The following is a 19825-nucleotide window of genomic DNA, read 5'->3' as shown; positions in this document are numbered from 1 at the left end:
TGGCTCACTGCAACCTCTGCCTCCTGGGTTCAAGTGATTCTCCTGCCTCAGCCTCCCCAGTAGCTGGAATTACAGGCGTGTGCCACCACACCTGGCCAATTTTGTATTTTTAGTAGAGACAGGGTTTCTCTATGTTGGTCAGGCTGGTCTCAAACTCCCGACCTCAGTTGATCTGCCTGCATAAAAAGATAACTTGATGCTCAAAAAGTTTCAGATTTTGGATGTTTGGATTTGAGATGCTTAACTCATAGTAAAATTCGCTGTTTTCAGAATACAGTAAGTTTTGCCCAATTCAATTCGCAAACCCCACCAGAATCAAGATATAGGCCAGGCATGTTGGCTTATGCCTATAATCCCAACACTTTGGGAGGCCAATATGGGAAGATTGCTTGAGCCTAGGAATTCAAGACCAGCCTGGCAACATAATGAGATTTTGTCTCTCCAAAAAAAAATAATAAATAATAAAAAATAATAATAGCTGGGTGTGATGGTGTGTGTCTGTAGTTTTAGCTACTCAGGAGGTTGGGGTGGGAGGAAGATTGCTTGAGCCCAGGAGGTCAAAGCTGCAGCAAGCTGTAAGTGCACCATTGCACTCCAACTGTAGGCTGGGTGATACAGTGAGACCCTGTGTCAAAAAAAAAAAAAGGAAGAAAGGAAAGATATAAAGCACTTCTGTTACCCACAGAATTTCCTCATGTCCCTTTGTAATCAGCCTCTCCTGGCACCTCCAGCTCCCGTCACTCACTGATATGCCTTTTCCAGAATGTGTTATAATGGAATTATTCAGTACATAGCCTTTTGGATTTAGCTTCTTACACTTAGAGCATAATGCATCTGAGACAGACCCATTTTTTTGCATGAGCAAAAATAAAAGGTTGTTGCTTTTAGAAGCTAGTAGTAAGTATTCCTTTGTATGGATATACCACAGTTTATCTATTTACACATTCAAAGACATATGGATTGTTTCCAGTTTTGGGTTAATATGAATAAACATTTGCATATAGGTTTTTGTGAGAACATAAATTGTCATTTCTCTTGGATAAATACCAGTGAGTTGGATTGCTGGGTTATGTAAGTATTTGTTTAACGAAGCGAGAAACTGCCAAACTATTTTTCAGAGTTGCTGTACCATTTTGCATTTCCACCAGCAATGTATGAGAATTCCAGTTGCTCTACATTGTTGCCAGCATTTGGTGGGATTCTTTTTTTCCTCGCCTTTTAATTAATTGTTTTAAAAAATTGAGATATAGTTTACATGCTATAAAATTCAACCCCCCCCTTTTTTTTTGAGTTGGAGTCTTGCACTGTCTCCCAGGGTGGAGTGCAATGGCATGACCTCGGCTCACTGCAACTTTCACCTTCCGGGTTCAAGTGATTCTCTTGCCTCAGCCTCCTGAGTAGCTGGGATTACAGGTGTGTGCTATCATGCCCGGCTAATATTTGTATTTTTAGCAGAGACAGGGTTTAACCATGTTGGTCAGGCTGGTCTTGAGCTCTTGACCTCGTGATCTGCCCACCTCAGCCTCCCAAAGTGCTGTGATTACAGGTATAAGCCACCATGCCCGGCCCCCAAAAGCTTTTTTATCCCTCTTCTACCCACAAAGAGAATTACTGTTTAATTTCTGTTTGCAGATATGCATTTTATATATGTATGTATATATGTAAGAATGACACGGAGTTTTGCCCTTTTCGTCCAGGCTGGAATGCAATGGCACAATCTCGGCTCAGTGCAACCTCTGCCTCCTGGATTCCAGTGATTCTCCTGTCTCAGCCTCCTAAGTAGCTGGGATTATAGGCTTCCACCACCATGCCCAGCTAATTTTTGTATTTTTAGTAGAGATGAGGCGTCACCATGTTGGCTAGGCTGGTCTTGAACTTCTGACCTCAGGTGACTTGCCTGCCTTGGCCTCCCAAAGTGCGGAGATTACGGGCATGAGCCATCATGCCCAGCCTAGACATGCATTTAAAGTGAGACCCAACAGCATGCTGAGTGTTTTCTCTAGCCACATTTAGCTGTCTGGGTACAGGAATGAAGAATGTGGAGTCTGAAATAACCAGGATTAGGTGGCAGTTATCATGAGGAAGAGAGTCGCTAGGAATTTAGGGCATATGCAAGGAGGTTAAATTAAAGAATGAAAAGATTTCCAGGAAGAGAGTGTCAGGGGAGAAGGCAGAAGGAATAACATCAGCAGAGATATTCAGGGCTTGAAAGAACTTGGCATGTTCTGAAAATCCAGAGAGGTAACAGGAGTGGTGGGAGATTGAACTAAAGAGGGAGAATTTAAGCAGCAGAGAGACATTTTTAGAACCTTCTTAGTAATAGAAAAGTGGCAGTATTCATTCTGTCATAAGATATTTGCTGAGTGGCTCTGTATCAGGCATTCTGCTGGGTACTGATAAGAGAGGGTTTAGGGATCATCTGTACATACCGATTGTTCAGTTGTTGCTGGTAAGAAATGATTGAGATAGAGAAGAAAGATGAATTTAAGACCTTTTTTTTTTTTTTTTTAAATTTCAAAGCTACTGCAAATCAAAAGACCTTTGTTATACCAGGTGTTGATTAATGGAAGTGGTGAAGGGGTAGGGAAAGAGTTAAGGCATTCAAAACAGCAGTTTTTCTTCAGTTTAATACTCAGCCTTTTGTATTGATTGATTGATTGAGACAGAGTCTTGCTTTGTCGTCAGGCGCCAGGCTGGAATGCGTGGCGTGATCTCAGCTCACTGCAGCCTTCGCCTCCTGGGTTCAAGCATTTTTCCTGCCTCAGCCTCCCCAGTAGCTGGGACTACAGGCATGTACCACCACACTCGGCTAATTTTTGTATTTTTAGTAGAGATGAGGTTTCACCATGTTGGCCAGGATGGTCTCTATCTCTTGACCTCGTGATCCGCCTGCCTCGGCCTCCTCCCAAAGTGCTGGGATTACAGGTGTGAGCCACCGCGCCCGGCCCAGCCTTTTGTTTTTTACTAAATATATCTTCCATTACCATCTCCTCTCCAACAAAGGCTGGTGATGGCTTAGAATGTTACTTTTGTGCATAGAAGTATTTTGCTTCTGTTGTGTGCCCTGAGTCAGGAATAGAGGCAAGCTTTGATTCTTTTTTTTGAGATGAAGTTTCACTCTTGTCGCCCAGGCTGGAGTGCAGTGGCACAATTTCAGCTCATTGCAACCTCTGCCTCCTGGGTTCGAGTGATTCTCCTGCCTCAGCCTCCCAAGTAGTTGGGATTACAGGCATGTACCACCATGCCTGGCTAATTTTCTGATTCTTGAAATAAAATGAGTGCTGTATATTTACGGACATACTGTTTATATGGCAAAGAATCTGGAAGCAGTATGAATGCTGTGGGGGAAAGTTTAGGCAAGTTCTGGGCTTGTCACCAGTTAGATAGACTATTAGGTGGCTAAGACAAAAGACACTCGTGTGGATGTGGTCACTACAGGAATGTTTACATGTGGAGTCCAGTTAAGAGCAGAAGGCTCTTCACCAGGTTTAGAGTTAGATGTGGATATTTATCTTGATTGTGTCTCTTCCTTGTCACTCTCTTTGAGGCTCCATTTCTACAAATGTAAAATGGGGGCAGTGATAATAATGACTCCTTACGTCTTCATGGGATGGTCAAGTGAGATACCTTAGATAAAGATAGTTTACAAACCCTAGAGTAAGCTACATTCATTGGTTATTAATAGCCATGTGGATGAACACTGACCAGTCGGAGTGAGAATTCAGAGGGAAATTGTTATCCTTTCTGTTTTTTTCTCCCTTGTCCCAGGATGTTTTTTTAGTTAGTATTTCTGGTATGTGAGGAGGAGCAAAAAATCCTGCCAAGCACTGTCTGGTTGGCTCTAATGTAAGCATGTACATGGTGTGTAGTATTAGGCAGCTTAATTTTACACAGAGGTAGCAAGACTGTGAGTGGCAAGCCTTCCTGGGACTTAAGGTTATACGGTGCAGGCATGTCATCGCTGTTTCCTTGAATGAGACCTGCACTGTTCTCTGCATTCTGGCCATGCACATGGAATCATGCTACCAGTGGCAGTGCTTTACTATCTTACAGCCTCCTCCCTCCCTTGGAGGAGCCCTAGGACATGTTGGCTTATCTTATAGCTTCGAGCAGTATTTCTCAAACCTGAAAACATGAGGACTGACACCTCTAACCTATAAACTATTGACAGACTGCATTTCTAGACACCAAAGCAGTCTAGTAAAATGCTACTTTCTTAGCTACTTACTGCGGTGTAACACATTTTCTCAAAATTTAGTGGCCTAGGCTGGGCGTGGTGGTTCACTCCTGTAGTCCCAGCACTTTGGGACGCTGAGGCAGGCAGATCACGAGGTCAAGAGATTGAGACCATTCTGGCCAACATGGTGAAACCCCGTCTCTACTAAAATACAAAAATTAGCTGGACGTGGTGGTGGGCGCCTCTAGTCCCAGCTACTGGGGAGGCTGAGGCAGGAGAATTGCTTGAACCCAGGAGGCAGAAGTTGTAGTGAGCTGAGATCATGCTACTACGCTCCAGCCCTCCAGCCTGAGCGACAGAGTGAGACTCTGTCTAAAAAAAAAAATTTAGTGGCCTAAAACAATAAACATTTATTATTCTCTAGGTGACTATGGGCCAGGAATTCAGAAGTGGTGTAATGCGGGGTTGCAGGGGCTTCTGGCGCAGGATCTCATAAGGCTGCATCCATGGGGGCTTACCATGATGGCACTGGCAAGTTGATGCTGGTTCCTGACAGGTGGCCTCAGTTCCTTCACTTAACCTAGAATAGGGAATCTGAGAGTGTAGGGCAGAAGGAGCAGTGCTTTGTGTATATGCTTGTGGTAAAATACATATAACATACAATTTAGTATTTTGATCATTTTTAGATGTACAGTTCTATAGCATTAAATACATTCACACTGTTCTGTAACTATTACCACCATGTTTCTCCAAACCTTTTTCTTTCTTTTTTCTTTTTTTTGGTGACAGTTTCTCACTCTGTTGCCAGGCTGGAGTGCAGTTGGTGCGATCTTGGCTCACTGCCAACTTCTGCCTCCCAGTGATTCTCATGCCTCAGCCTCCCAAGTAGCTGGGATTATAGTCTTGTGCCACCATGTCTGGCTAATTTTTGTATTTTTAGTAGAGATGATATCTCACTATGTTGGCCATGGCTGGTCTCAAACTCCTGACCTCAGGTCATCCATCTGCCTCAGCCTCCCAAAGTGCTAAGATTACAGGGATGAGCTACCAAGCCCGACCTAAAAATTTTCTTGTAGAGATAAGGTCTCACTATGTTGTTTATGCTGGTCTCAAACTCCTGGCCTTGGCAGTGTGCCCTGGCTCATGCCTGTAATCCCAGCACTTTGGTTGGCTGCGGCAGGTGCATTGCATGATCCCAGGAGTTTCAGACCAGTCTTGGTAACATGGTGAAGCCCTGTCTCTCCTGGACTCAAGTGATCTTCCTGCCTTTGCCTCTCAAAGTATTGAGATTACAGGTGAGTCACATGCCCAGCCCAAGATTTTTTCTTTTCTTTCTTTGTGTGGTTTTTTTTTTTTTTTTTTTTTTGAGACGGAGTTTCACTCTTGTTGCCCAGGCTGGCATGCAATGGTGCCATCTGGGCTCACCACAACCTCCACCTCCCAGGCTCAAGCGGGTCTCCTGCCTCAGCCTCCTGAGTAGCTGGGACTACAGGCGCATGCCGCCACGCCTGGCTAATTTTTTGTATTTTAATAGAGGCGGGTTTCACATTGTTGCCTAGGCTTGTCTTGAGCCTCTGAGTTTGGGCAATCCGCCTACCTTGGCCTCCTAAGGTGGTGGGATTATAGGCGTGAGCCACTGCTTCTGGATCAATTTTTTTCATCTCTCCAAACTAAAACCCTGTGTCTATTAATCAACAACTGCCCTCTCCCTTCTCCCCTTAGCTCCTGGTGACCTCTATTTTACTTTCATTAATCTGGCTACTCTAGATACCTCATTTAAATGGAATTATACAGTATTTGTCCTTTGAGTCGCTTATGTCACTTAGCGTAAGTCCTCAAGGTTCATCTCTGTTGTAGTGTGTATTAGAGTTTCATTCCTTTTTAAGGCTGAGTAATATTTCATTTTATGGATAATAGCACGTTTTATCTTTTATGTGTTAGACACTTAGGTGGGTTGCCTTTTTTTTTCTTTGAGACGGAGTCTTGCTATGTTGCCAGGCTGGAGTGCAGTGGCACGATCTTGGCTCGGTGCAACCTCTGCCTCCCGGGTTCAAGTGATTCTCCTGCCTCAGCCTCCCGAGTAGGTGGGACTACCAGTGTGTGCTGCTACGTCTGGCTAATTTTTTGTATTTTTAGTAGAGACAGATTTTCACCATGTTAGTCAGGCTGGTCTCGATCTCCTGACCTTGTGATCCGCCTGCCTTGGGTGGATCCCAAAAGTGCTGGAATTACAGGAGTGCGCCCGGCCTGGGTTGCCTTTGAGTGTTGTGAATAATAATGCTATGAATTCTGGAGTACACACATGTTTGAGTCCTTGTTTTGAGTTGAGACAGTGTTTTTGCAAATATACCCAGAAGTGGAATTGCTGCAGTGCTTTTTTTCTTTTTCACGTCAACTTTGTAGTTAGATAATCCATTACTTTATTAATTCAAAAGATTGCTTTTTTCTCCTCCAACTTTAGAGTTTTGGGGTACATGTGCAAAATTTGCAGGTTTGTTATATAGGTAAATGCATGTCACGGTAGTTTGCTGCACAGATCATTCCATCACCTAGGTATTAAGCCCAGCATTCATTAGCTCTTCTTCCTGATATTCTCTCCCCCGTCCTCCTGCAGTGCTTTTTATAACCCAGCTTTGGAAGTCCCACACCATCACTTTTGCCACTGACTTTATGTCACAGTGAAGAAGATATTTTGAGGAACAGTAGAGAGTACTTCTTAAATAATTAGACATGAGGCCATATTCAAAAATAAAACAATTAAAACCTACCTTTTGAAGGAATGAGTGCCAAATTTGCAGACATGTAATGTTGTTGCAACTACTATTTGGGAGTGATTTTAAAATGCCAGGTTAGTTACAAATATACACACTAAAGTCCTCCCTTCCTGCCTCATTCTCTCCCTTCCTTCCATTTATTTATTTTGAGTCTCACTCTGTCACCCAGGGTGGAGTTCAAAAGTGCTTTCATGGCTCATCACAGCCTCAACCTTCTGGGCTCCAGTGATCCTCCCACCTCAGCCTCTTGAGTAGCTGGGACTATAGGCATGCACCCACCACATCTGGCTAATTAAAAAAAATATTTTTTTGTACACAGAGATGGGGTCTCCCTATGTTATCCATGCTGATCCCAAACTCCGGGGCTCAGGAGATCCTCCTTCATACTCCCAAAGTGCTGGGATACAGGCATGAGTCATTGTGCTGGGCTGATAAAATTTTTTTTAGAAATAGGGTCTCACTCTCTTGCCCAGGCTGGAGTGCAGTGGTATTGTGCTCCTGGGTTCAAGTGATCCCCTAGCTCCAGCCTCCTAAGTAGCTAGGACTACAGGCCTGGCTAATTTTATTTTATTTTATTTTTTTTTATTTTTTTTGAGACCGAGTTTCACTCATGTTACCCAGGCTGGAGTGCAATGGTGCAATCTCGGCTCACCGCAACCTCCGCCTCCTGGGTTCAGGCAATTCTCCTGCCTCAGCTTCCTGAGTAGTTGGGATTACAGGCATGCACCACCATGCCCAGCTAATTTTTTTGTATTTTTAGTAGAGACGGGGTTTCACCATGTTGACCAGGATGGTCTCGATCTCTTGACCTCGTGATCCACCCGCCTCGGCCTCCCAAAGTGCTGGGATTACAGGCTTGAGCCACCGCGCCCGGCAAATTTTAAAAATTTTTTGTAGAGATGGGGTCTCCCTATGTTGCCCAGGCTGATCTTGAGCTCCTGGCCTCCTGCCTTTGCCTCCGAAAGCACTGGGATTAAAGGTAAGGGCCACATCGCCAGGCTCACACATTAAAATTTTCTAGTAGTTCTTGATTACATGGTGGTAATCTGGCATATCAATGTTCTTCATGTCATTGCCCACTTGTAACCTATATGTGGTACCTCAGCTGGGAAGCTCTGATAAAGGGTCCAGATTACAGAAAAGCACAATGTAATATTCTTCATTTCTCATGTAGACCTTGTGGACCAGCAGCTCTGTATTCACAACACCCAGTGGTCCATGGACTGCTCTGGGCAAACATTCATTTAGGGCTCAGCAGCCCATCCATAAGATCCTCCATGGCCTTCAAATGGAGTTATTGTTTCTTTCACCCACTTGAATTTCCTTGTCCTCTTTTTTGCTTTCTTACTTCTGTACTATGCTGATTTACTCCTATTACATCCTCTCCCCAGCTTCACTGCCTCCTTGATCAGCTGGAAAATGCCTACTCATCTTTCAGAATGGAGATCAAGTGTCTCCTCTTCCCCAGAGTTATCTTGGCCCCTCCTCTCACTTGATCCCTTTCCTCTCCCTCTTCCCTTTTACTCCTCTATATCTTACTCTACCTTAAGGAGTCATCTGTTGTTGCACCTGTTATACTTTATTACAACTATTTGTACCTATAGACATACTTTTATTCTCCCAGACAACACTGTAGTAAACAAGAGACAGAGGCCTCTAGTGGTGCCTGTTGTTTCCTGGGGAAGTAGGCCATAAACACAAACAAATGAAATAATGACAGATTGGGGTAAATGCTATGAAAGAAATAAGTAGGAAACTGACACAGACCGGAAGGAAATGGGGGCTACTTGAAATAGTGTAGTCAGAGATTCTGAGGCTATAGGAGGATAAGGATGTTGCCTGGGAGGAGTGGGCAGGGGTAGATGTTTCAGGTAAAGGGAGCAGACTCGGTATGGGAAGGTGTGTGGTATGTCTGACAAATTGAAGGACCACTGTGTCTTGTAACATAAGGTCTGTTATCCTCTGCCAGTTGCTGTGATCACGTATCTTAATAGATTTGGTTCTGGCTGGATGCGGTGGCCCACACCTGTAATCCCAGCACTTTGGGAGGCCGAGGTGGGCGAATCACAAGGTTAGGAGTTCGAGACGAACCTGGCCAACCTAGTGAAACCTCATATCTGCTAAAGATACAAAAAAAGTTAGCTGGGCATTGTGCAGGCGCTGGTAGTCCTAGGTACTTGGGAGTCTGAGGCAGGAGTATCACTTGAACCGGAGAGGCAGAGGTTGCAGTGAGCCGAGATTGCGCCACTGCACTCCAGCTTGGGTGACAGAGTTAGACTCTGTCTCAAAAAAAAAAAAAAAAAAGATTTGGTTCTGTATTTCTTTTTCTCTTATTCTTTTTTTTTGAGACGAAGTCTTGCTCTGTCACTCAGGCTGGAGTGCAATGGTGTGATCTTGGCTCACTGCAACCTCTGCCTCCTGGGATCAAGAGATTCTCATTTTTCAGCCTCCCAAGTAGCTGGGCTTACAGGCACCTGCCACCATGCCCAGCTAATTTTTGTATTTTTGGTAGAGACAGGGTTTTACCATGTTGGCCAGGCGGGTCTCAAACTCCTGACCTCATGATCCACCTGCCTTGGCCTCCCAAAGTGCTGGGATTACAGGCGTGAGCCACTGCGCCTGGCTGGTTCTGTATTTCTAAACCCTGGTATACTCCTTGTACCAGAGTAGGTACTCAGAAAATGCCTGTGGAATTATGGTTCAATGAATTTTTCTTCTGCTGATTTCTGTTCATTCTCCTTATCCTTTTCCATTTGACATTGGCTATACTGGTCTTTTGTGGCTTCTTGGGTGGCTTAGTGACCAGTTATACTACTTTCTTAAATTAAGCTCGTTATGGTAACCTTGTTTATTATGAATGTTTGCTCATCTGTCCTCTCCAAATTGAATTATTTTTTCATTATTTATTTATTTATTTATTTTTGCTCCCCCCCGCCTTTACAACCAACAAAGACCAGGTTGAATTTTAGATTAAAGAGTTTTTTGGCCAGTGCAGTGGCTCACACCTGTAATCCCAGCACTTTGGGAGGCTGAGGCAGGCTGACCATGAGGTAAAGAGATTGAGACCATCCTGGCCAACATGGTGAAACCCCATCTCTTAAAAAAAAATAAAAATAAAAAAATTTTTTTTTTTAAAAGATAAAAGAAAAAAAAGAGTTTTTCATACTGTTTGGCCTTTGGAAAACAGTTTTGTGACAAATTTTGTCATGGTGATCACCATGTGCGTATATCCCCTCCAAATTGACAGTTCCCATATTGGGGTATGTTTGTTCTGTTGATATCTACAATATGGATATCACTGGTTTATTTTGATGATTCATCTTGGTTTGTTTATGTATTCCTATTGCTGTTTTGTGCCTCCAAATCTTTTTAAAAAGTACATCTGATGAACTTTTATTGAATGTCTAATATATGTAGGATACTCTGGGGAAGATTTAGACTCTTGATCTCTGAAGGTTTGATCCAAAGGCTAAGACTTCTCTGAAGCCTTTCCCAACCCTCTAGTTAGTAAAAATGGGACTCTGATGAAAAAGCTTAATGTGGGCTCTAGAATGAAGTAAAAAATAAAAATAGGCCAGTTGTGGTGGCTTACGCCAGCACTTTGGGTAGCCAAGGCTGGCAGATCAAGAGATCAGGAGATCGAGATCATCCTGGACAACATGGTGAAACCTTATCTCTACTAAAAATACAAAAATTAGCCAGATGTGGTGGCACGTGCCTGTAGTCCCAGCTACTTGGGAGGCTGAGGCAGGAGAATCGCTTGAACCTGAGAGGCAGAGGTTGCAGTGAGCTGAGATCATGTCACTGCACTCCATCATGGGTGACGGAGTGAGATTCTGTAAAATAAAAATAAAAAGGTAGGAGTGGTAGAGCCAGGCGTGGTGGCTCATGTCTGTAATCCCAGCACTTTGGGAGGCTGAGATGGGTGGATCACCTCCTGAGGTCAGGAGTTTGAGACCAGCCTGGCCAACATGGTGACACCCCATCTCTTAAAAAAAAAAATGTTGGGAGGGGTTATTCAGGTGCTTTAGAAGCGGGCAGGGGAGAGCAGCAGAAACCCAGACTGTCTACCCTGGGCTGGACATGGAGGAGAGATAATGCCTCTCTTCCCTCTAGTCCTGGTTATGGGATTTAGGCAGGCTGGTTCATTCTAGAGCTATGCTTCTTTTTCTCTCTTTTCTTCCAGAGATCCAGAGTGTTTCTGATCTTTCTGCTTGTGGAGAGGAGTGGGAAATCCCATGGAGCTCATCAAACTTCTCTTTGGGCTCTTTCTACCCTAGGGGCTCTGATGATTGGTCATTATTCTGTGTCTCCAGGACCTAGCGATTTGTCTCATAATATAGACTCCAGAATGTTTGTTGAATAATGAAGTTAATAAGGCATAGTTCCTGCCTTGTAAAGTGCTTAGCAGCCTTGTGTTTATGTTAGCCATTTAAAAATCTTGTTTGTAACTTGAGTTTGAAACATTTCTGTTGAGTCTTGAACTCTTTCTTCAAAGGAAAACGTGATTTTTGAACATTTAAGTTGTATCTGATTATCATTTTAAACTCTTATTAGTTTAGGAAAAATTGACTAAAGAAGAGGTAGGAAACTTGATCAGACTAGCAATTGTAGAGGTGATGGGAAAGGTAGATAAAGAACTACCTTCTGAGAAGGCCCTCAGTGTAGGTGGTTTCATAGAAAATGAAATAAAGCATTCCATTTTGTTCTATGAGATTAACATAGCCTAATACTGAAACTGGGCAGGAAGGGCATAATACAAGGAAACTTGGACAGATCTCGTTTATAAAAGAGGTACAAAACTTGTCAATAAAATCCTGGAGCACCAAGTAGAGACTTATTAAATGAATGATGAGTGAAACCAAATATAATTTGTTCTAGCAGGGTAATGATAACTTAAATTTAAGAAATCTATTAATTCTTTATAGAATAAAAGAGGCTGGGTGCAGTGGCTCACACCTATAATCACAGGACTTTGGGAGGCCAAGGTGGGTGGATTGCCTGAGGTTGGGAGTTTGAGACCAGCCAGGCCGACATGGTGAAACCCTGTCTCTACTAAAAATACAAAAATTTGGCTGGGCACGGTGGCCCACACATGTGATTCCAGCACTTTGGGAAGCCAATTCGGGCAGATTGGTTGAGGTCAGGAATTTGAGAATAGACTGGCCAACATGGTGAAACCCATCTCTACTAAAAATACAAAAAAATTAGCTAGGTATGGTGGTGTGCACCTGTAGTCCCAGCTACTCGGGAGGCTGAGGTGGGAGAATTGCTTGAACCTGGGAGGCAGAGGTTGCAGTGAGCTGAGATCATGCCACTGCATTCAGCCTTGGTGACAAGCGTGAGACTTTGTCTCAAAAAAAAAAAAAAAGATAAAAGTTGGCTGGACACGGTGGCTCACGCCTGTAATCTCAGCGCTTTGGGAGGCCAAGGCAGGCGGATCACAAGGTCAAGAGATGCAGGCCATCCTGGCCAACATGGTGAAACCCTGTCTCTACTAAAAATACAAAAATTAGCTGGGCGTGGTGGCACATGCCTGTCATCCCAGCTACTCAGGAGGCTGAAGAAGGAGAATTGCTTGAACCTGGGAGGCAGAGGTTTCAGTGAGCTGAGATCGCGCCACTGCACTCCAGCCTGGCAACAGAGCGAGAGTCTGTCTCAAAAAAACGAATAAAGAAAAGATCGTGCCTGTAATCCCAGCTACTTGGGAGGCTGAGGTAGGAGGATTGCTTGAACCAGGACCCAGGAGGTGGAGGTTGCAGTGAGCCGAGATCGTGCCACTGCACTCCAGCCTGGGCTACAGAGCGAGACTCCATCTCAAAAAAAAAAAAAAGAAAGAAAAAAAGTTTTATAATCTTCTTGACAAAGGCTGAAAATTCTCAAAATTTATTATTACTGTTTTTTTGAAATGGGATCTCACTCTGTCCCCAGGGTAGAGTGCAGTAGCACAATTATAGCTCACTGCAGCTTTGAACTCTTGGGCTCAAGTGATCCTCCCCCCTCAGCCTTCTGAGTGAGTAGCTGGGACAACAGGTGCACATCACTACTCCTAGATAATTTTTTTTAACTTTTTTTTTTAGAGATGGGGTCTTGCTGTGTTGCTCAGGCTGATCTCAAACTCCTGGCTTCAAGTGATTCTTCTCGTCTTGGGAGACGAGAAGTGCTGGGATTATAGATATGAGCCACCATGCCCCAGCTAATATTCTTATTTTCCTCTTTTACAACACAAAAGGTATCATAAAATATGTACTTGTTTTTGAAAAATTCTGTAGCTTGTTTTTGAAAAACTTAATGTGTCACGGAAATCTTTTCATATCAGTTCATATAGTGTGTCTTCATTCTTTCTTATGGCCATGTAATATGCCATAGCAGCACATAAACATAATATTCATGAAACTATCAGTTGATTACTTTTAAAAAATTTTAAAAACTTTTAATTTATGCAATACCATTGATTTGATTGTGGAAATGGAAAAAAAAAAAAAAAACTTTTAAAAGTATGTATTTTTTGGCCAGGTGCAGTGGCTCAAGCCTGTAATCCTAGCACTTTTGGAGGCCAAGGCCGGTGGATCTCTTGAGCCCAGGAATTTGAGATCAGCCTGAGCAACATGGCAAAACCCCGCCTCTACAAAAAATACCAAAAAAAATAAATAAAATAAATTAGCCAAGCATGGTGGTGTGAGTCCGTAGTCCCAGCTACTCAGGAGGCTGAGGTGGATCACCTGAGCCCGGGAGGGTGAGACTGTAGTAAGTGAAAATTGCACCACTGTACTCTGACAGAGTAAGACCCTGTCTCAAAAAACAAAACAAAAAAAATAACGAAAAAGTATTTTTTACCTACACAAGTAATAGTTGACTAAATCTTTGTAAAATTCACACTATAGCAAAAATCTCTTGGCTATTCTTAGTCCCTGTCTCCTTCCAAAAGTTGATTTTTGTTATTAGTTTGATTATCTTCCCCTTTTTGGTTAATATTCCCATTGGTTAGAAATGTAACTCCCAGCTGCAAAGTTAGTTTGGAAATTCGAGTCTCATCAGTGGCTGTTAATTGCACGTGAAAGCTAGAAAATTCTCTCTTCCTTTTTCTGCCTGTACAAATTGCATTCACATCTCCTTTGTTAACCTTGCCTCATTGTCTTCAGCCTGCTTTATGGTTATCCAAATATTTGGGTTGAACCAGATAAAATTGCTATTTTGGCAGGTAAAAAAGCAGTTGATTATCAGCAATTAAATGTGGTTCAGCCTAATAGTTATAAAGCCTAATTCCTTTATTTGTCTAGTTCTTCTCAAGGGCAGGGGCCAGAACACATGTTTGTATAATCCTTTCCAAGACCTAGAATTCATTAGTCAGATCAAAAGCACTTAATAAATTCTTGTTGACTGATGAAGCTAAGTTGTCCCTAAGGCAGGTAGCATTTGTGATCCACTAAGTCTTACCAGGTTGATGTCTAAGATGGTTTTTGCAGCCTCCCTCTTCTCTGAAATGTGATTAGGTCCCCACCACCATAAGTCACTTGGCATCTTTGTCACACTTTAGGGAAGTGGGGAGGACAACTTTCTCTTTTGAAAACTTTGTCCCTTGGCTACTGTTGAGCCTCTTGGAGGGGTTTGTTTAGGTCAGCAGAGAGTGGGATTCATGTGCTCAGTAAAATTTTTTTGAATGAGGGAGAAGCTTTTATTTTATTTTATTTTTAAATTTTCTTTGTCAACAACTCACAGCATAGGGAGAAGCATTACATTAGCTGAGGACCTAAAGACCCTTCAGAGCGATGGAGTTGCTGGCCTAGGAGTTCACACTTGATTCTGTGAATCCTGACTTCTGAACAATACATATTCAAAAGAATTTAAGGTTTGCCCTGAGGTTGCCAACTTTTAATTTTGCCAAATAAGGACATTTAAAATAAGTACATAGTTATGTACTTTTTATAGTTAATATGTGCTCGTAGTACAGCACTCAAAATGTCCAAAAAGATATATGGTGAATAAAATAAGTCTCATACTTCCTTTCCAATTCCTTAAAACTATCCGATTCCCCTCCCAGGAGGCAAACCTGGTTACTTGATCGTCCTTCCTGAGATAGCCCACACATTTAAAAACAGTATGACTGTATTGGCTCTCTCCCTCCCCCACATAAATGGTAGTACGTTCAAATACTGTTTGACATCTTATGTTTACTCCTCACATTTCTTTCTTTTTTTTTTTTTTTGAGACAGAGTCTTGCTCTGTTACCAGGTGCCAGGCTGGAGTGCAGTGGTGCGATCTTGGCTCACTGAAACCTCTGCCTCCTGGGTTCAAGTGATTCTCCTGCCTCTCAGCCTCCCAAGTAGCTGGGACTACAGTCGAGCGCCACTATGCCCAGCTAATTTTTTTTTTTTGTATTTTTAGTAGAGATGGGGTTTTACTGTGTTGGCCAAGATGGTCTCGATCTCTTGACCTCGTGATCTACCCGCCTTGGCCTCCCAAAGTGTTGGGATTACAGGCATGAGCCACCACACCCGGCCTACCCCCCACATTTCTTAGAGATCTTTTTTTTTTTTTTTTTGAGATGGAGTTTCGCTCTTGTTACCCAGGCTGGAGTGCAATGGCACAATCTCGGCTCACCGCAACCTCCGCCTCCTGGGTTCAGGCAGTTCTCCTGCCTCAGCCTCCTGAGTAGCTGGGATTTAGGCACGTACCACCATGCCCAGCTAATTTTTTGTATTTTTTTTTTTAGTAGAGACGGGGTTTCACTGTGTTAACCAGGATGGTCTCGATCTCTTGACCTTGTGATCCACCCGCCTCTGCCTCCCAAAGTGCTGGGATTACAGGCTTGAGCCACCGCGCCCGGCAGAGATCTTTTAATGTCTGTACATACAGCTGATTTATTCTTTTTGAAGGCTGTGTAATATTAGGAAGGGTATTAAAAACAAACACTTGTTATAGTTTTAATTTAAAAGGTATATTTAAATACCAAAAATTAGAAACAATGTGATTTCAAGTGGGATATGGTGGCTCATGCCTGTAATCCCAGCACTTTGGGAGGCTGAGGTAGGAGGATACTTGAACTGAGAAGTTCAAGACCTTGGGCAACATAGTGAGACTCCACCTCTACAAAAAAATAACAAAAAATTAGCTGGGCATGTGGTGTGAGCCTGAAGTCTCAGCTACTCTGGTGGCTGAGGTGGAGGATCACTTGAGCTCAAGAGATCAAAGCTGTAGTGTGCCATGATTGTGTCACTGCACTCCAGCCTGGGCAACAGAGTGATACCCTGTCTCAAAAAAAGAAAAGTGATTTCTGTGTGAAGAAAATTTCCTGCCTTAGTCCAAGAACCCTGTGTGAGAAAATTGTTGCTAGACATAGTAAACCATTAAAAAAAGTGGTTTGAATAGGAATATGTTAGGACAGCTTGTGCTATTTTAGACAGGTTTACTAGCCTCAGGTAAGCTGAATGAATGAGAGGGCAAGAGATATATAATTGCCATATTCATGTCCTTCTCCCCATTTTACAGAGAGGAGTGGATTTGGGGAATACTCTCTTGTCTCCTTCAGTTGTAGTATTTAATTTGTCAGATCAGACAATTAGCCAGTCTGCTGTCAAGATGTCTTGTATTTATAGCAACTGTCAGTTGGATTTGAGTAGGAAGACTAATTTCAGGGTTTTTTATGTCATCTGTTAATATGTTTGAGCAATTAATGCATGTATAGTAGCATTGGGAATTATGGAAAACATACCCTTCCAGCCCTCTGTGAGGAATACACAGTAAGGGGGCCTGAACTTGAGGAGTGAAATTGGAATAGGTTGCTGGAGTCTGAGAATGTTGGAATTAAATAAACTGACAGAATACATGACCTTTGGGAAGAATAAGAAGAGTGGAATTTATTTGCTATTAATACACACTTATTAAGGGGGCCTGAACTTGAGGAGTGAAATTGGAATAGGTTGCTGGAGCCTGAGAATGTTGGAATTAAATAAACTGACAGAATACATGACCTTTGGGAAGAATAAGAAGAGTGGAATTCATTTGCTAAACATTTATTGATTACCTAATATGTACAAGGTACTACAATAAGTTAACATCAAGCAAACTACCTTAGAGGATGGTAGTGTAGGGTTAAAAAGTACACAGTATACAGACACAAGAAAGCAGGACTGTTCATTCAGGTAGCATGTGTTTATTAGGACAGCGCTGTACTAGGTGCTGGATATGAGAAAGGAAGGAAATAGTACAAACCAGGTTGCAGGGAGAAAATACGGATAGAATGTAAACTTTCTCAATCTAGAATAGCTATTTGATTAATACAAGTGTTTTCAGAGAGCAACTGCATACAATATTTTTCTTTATTTTTAACCATTTATTTTTTGGAATGAGCAATACCTTTATATGGCTGAAATAAGAAAGTATTGTAAGGTATACTGCAAATGTCTTCCTCCTATTTTTGCCACTACCACCCCTCCACCCCCCGCCCTGACATCCAGGTACCTCTCTTGTGTCGGGGATAAATGCTGAAAACAGAAACCAGTCTGAATATTTTAACCATAAAAGGATTTAACATAGGAAATTGGGTACTTAATAAAGTTGTTGGAAGGGCTGGAAGGGTGGGACTCAAGGAGGCTGCCCTTAGAATATCATTTTGAAAGGCCCATAATTACAGCTGTGATGTAGAGGTCAGGAAGTCACTGCTGGCACTGCCATCTGCACTACTGCTGCTTGATACACATGAAACTAATGATTAGACATTAGGCTCTGGCTACTGCAAACCAGCAGCAGCAGCGGCATCTGGGAGCATGTGAAACCTCTTAGGCCCTAGCTTGGCATACTGAATTAGAATCTTCATTTCAACAGGATACTCCAATGATTTACGTCTATGTGGAACCTTGATAGGCCTTGTACTGGATCTGGCCACTAACCCAAGGGTCTTCATGACCTTGGCTACCAATTGTAAGGAAGTCAGGGAAATGTAGTTGTTGATTTTCCCAACTCTCAATCTAGAAAGAAGGTTGAATGGAGGTTGAAAGAGACCATCTACTGAACTAACCCCACTTTTCCACAGGTAATCATCGTTAGTTTCTTGTGCATCCTTCCAGATACTTCATGTATATGCATATGTGAATACATATCCTTTTTCTCCTCTTTAAAAAATAAACGAGATGTGGTGACTCATGCTGTAATTCCAGCATTTTGGGAAGCTGAGGTTGGCAGGTAGCTTGAGCCCAGGAGTTTGAGACCAGCCTAGGAAACATAGTGAAACTCTGTCTCTACAGAAAATATGAAAATTAGCTGGATATGGTTGTGTGTGCCTGTAGTCTCAACTACTTGGGAGGCTGAGGTGGGAGGATCAGTTGAGCCAGGGAGAGGGAGGTTGCAGTGAGCCGAGATCACGCCACTGAACTTCTGCCTGGGTGACAGACTGAGATGCTATCTCAATAAACAAACAAACAAACAAAACAAAACAAAACAATACCTTAGCATATACAATGTTCTGCATCATATAACTGTATATCTTGGGAGAGCTTTCCATATCTTGACAGATAAAATAATCTTGTTCTTTTTAATAACTAAGTAGTATTCCATTATATAGCTTACAAAATGTTTAAGATTGAGACTGTCTGATACAGTCTGGGTTGCATGGTCATTCTGATTTATTGGTACATGTAAAATATAATCTAGTTGTTAAATGTTTTCTTCCTGCCTCTTGTGTGCTCAAGTCCTTTGTATATGTCATCTTGTTTAATCCACACTACAACCCAGTGTGCTTCTTCCACTTTACATGAGGGAACTCAGACTCTGAACGTTTAATTTAATAGTTCATAAACTAAGGAATATGCAGGTTTGGATTTGGACCTCAAATCTGTTACCCTTCATAATTTGTGATTTGACCCAATTACACAGAGTGTCTAAATAGTAGGCCTGGTAAACTTCCCCTTTGGGAAAAGGTTTAGAAATGTACCAATATGGGTATTTGGATATTTTGGGTGGGTATTAAAGGAATGTTAATTTTTTTTTTCCTGACTCAGGTATCCAGCTCACATAGAAGACATTGACTACGAGGAAGGAAAAGTACTCATCCATTTCAAGCGTTGGAACCATCGTTATGACGAGTGGTTCTGCTGGGACAGTCCTTATTTACGCCCTTTAGAGAAAATACAGCTGAGGAAAGAGGGCTTACATGAAGAGGATGGATCTTCTGTGAGTAACAAATCTGGGAAGTTCTGTAGTACTCAGGGTCAGCTATTGGGCTGTTTGTGTTTCAGCCTTTGATGTTCAGTAGCAGCAGGGACCAGTTCTTATTTAGGCCTATAGTTGTAGCCCTGAGATCTCTATGACACCTGGGGCTCTTGCAGAATCCTTTTTTTTTTTTCTTTTTGAGACGGAGTGTTGCTCTGTTACCCAGACTGGAGTACAGTGGGGCAATCTCTGCTCACTGCAACCTCCACCTCTCAGGCTCAAGCAAGTCTTGTACCTTAGCCTCCCAAGTAGCTGGGATTACAGGTGCCCACCACAGCTAATTTTTGTATTTTTAGTAGAGACAGAGTTTCGCCATGTTGGCCAGGCTGGTCTTGAACTCCTGACTTCAAGCGATCTGCCTGCCTTGGCCTCCCAAAGTGTTGGGATTACAGGTGTGAGCCACCGCGCTTAGCCAGAATCCCAGTTTTCATGTTTGGATGATGTGATTGAAATGACAACTCCTATGCAAAATGAGATTTGGGTGGGGTGGGAAAAAAAAAGAAATGACAGCTCATAAACTAACTTGGTTGAGGCTATATTGATGATGAATGGGGCCTTTATTTCTCTTTTACAGCACTGTGTCCCTAACTTCTAGAACACTGCCTGGCACATAGTAAATCTTCAGTAAATATCTGTTGAATAAATTAATGAATGATTTCTAGATCAA

At 42.6% G+C, this 19825-nt stretch overlaps 1 protein-coding gene across 7 annotated transcripts in view; it reads left to right on the top strand.

Annotated features, from left to right (window-relative positions):
• The window catches only part of PHF20 (PHD finger protein 20), a 176320-nt gene that overhangs the window by 53382 nt on the left and 103113 nt on the right, over nucleotides 1–19825 (top strand). For 6 of the 7 annotated variants that reach the window (XM_017513044.2, XM_017513016.2, XM_017513035.2 and 3 more), the window contains one exon: nucleotides 18948–19119. In XM_017513044.2, the coding sequence (XP_017368533.1) occupies nucleotides 18948–19119 (172 nt within the window). Of the gene's footprint in view, nucleotides 1–17755; nucleotides 17984–18947; nucleotides 19120–19825 lie in introns of those variants that run through there. The other variant, XM_017513070.2, reaches the window with a different exon arrangement.

This window comes from Cebus imitator, unplaced genomic scaffold (genome assembly GCF_001604975.1).
Source record: "Cebus imitator isolate Cc_AM_T3 unplaced genomic scaffold, Cebus_imitator-1.0 Scaffold18, whole genome shotgun sequence".
Taxonomy (NCBI): domain Eukaryota; kingdom Metazoa; phylum Chordata; class Mammalia; order Primates; family Cebidae; genus Cebus; species Cebus imitator.
Note: the sequence above shows the minus strand (reverse complement) of the source record. Positions and strands in the feature narration are given on the sequence as shown.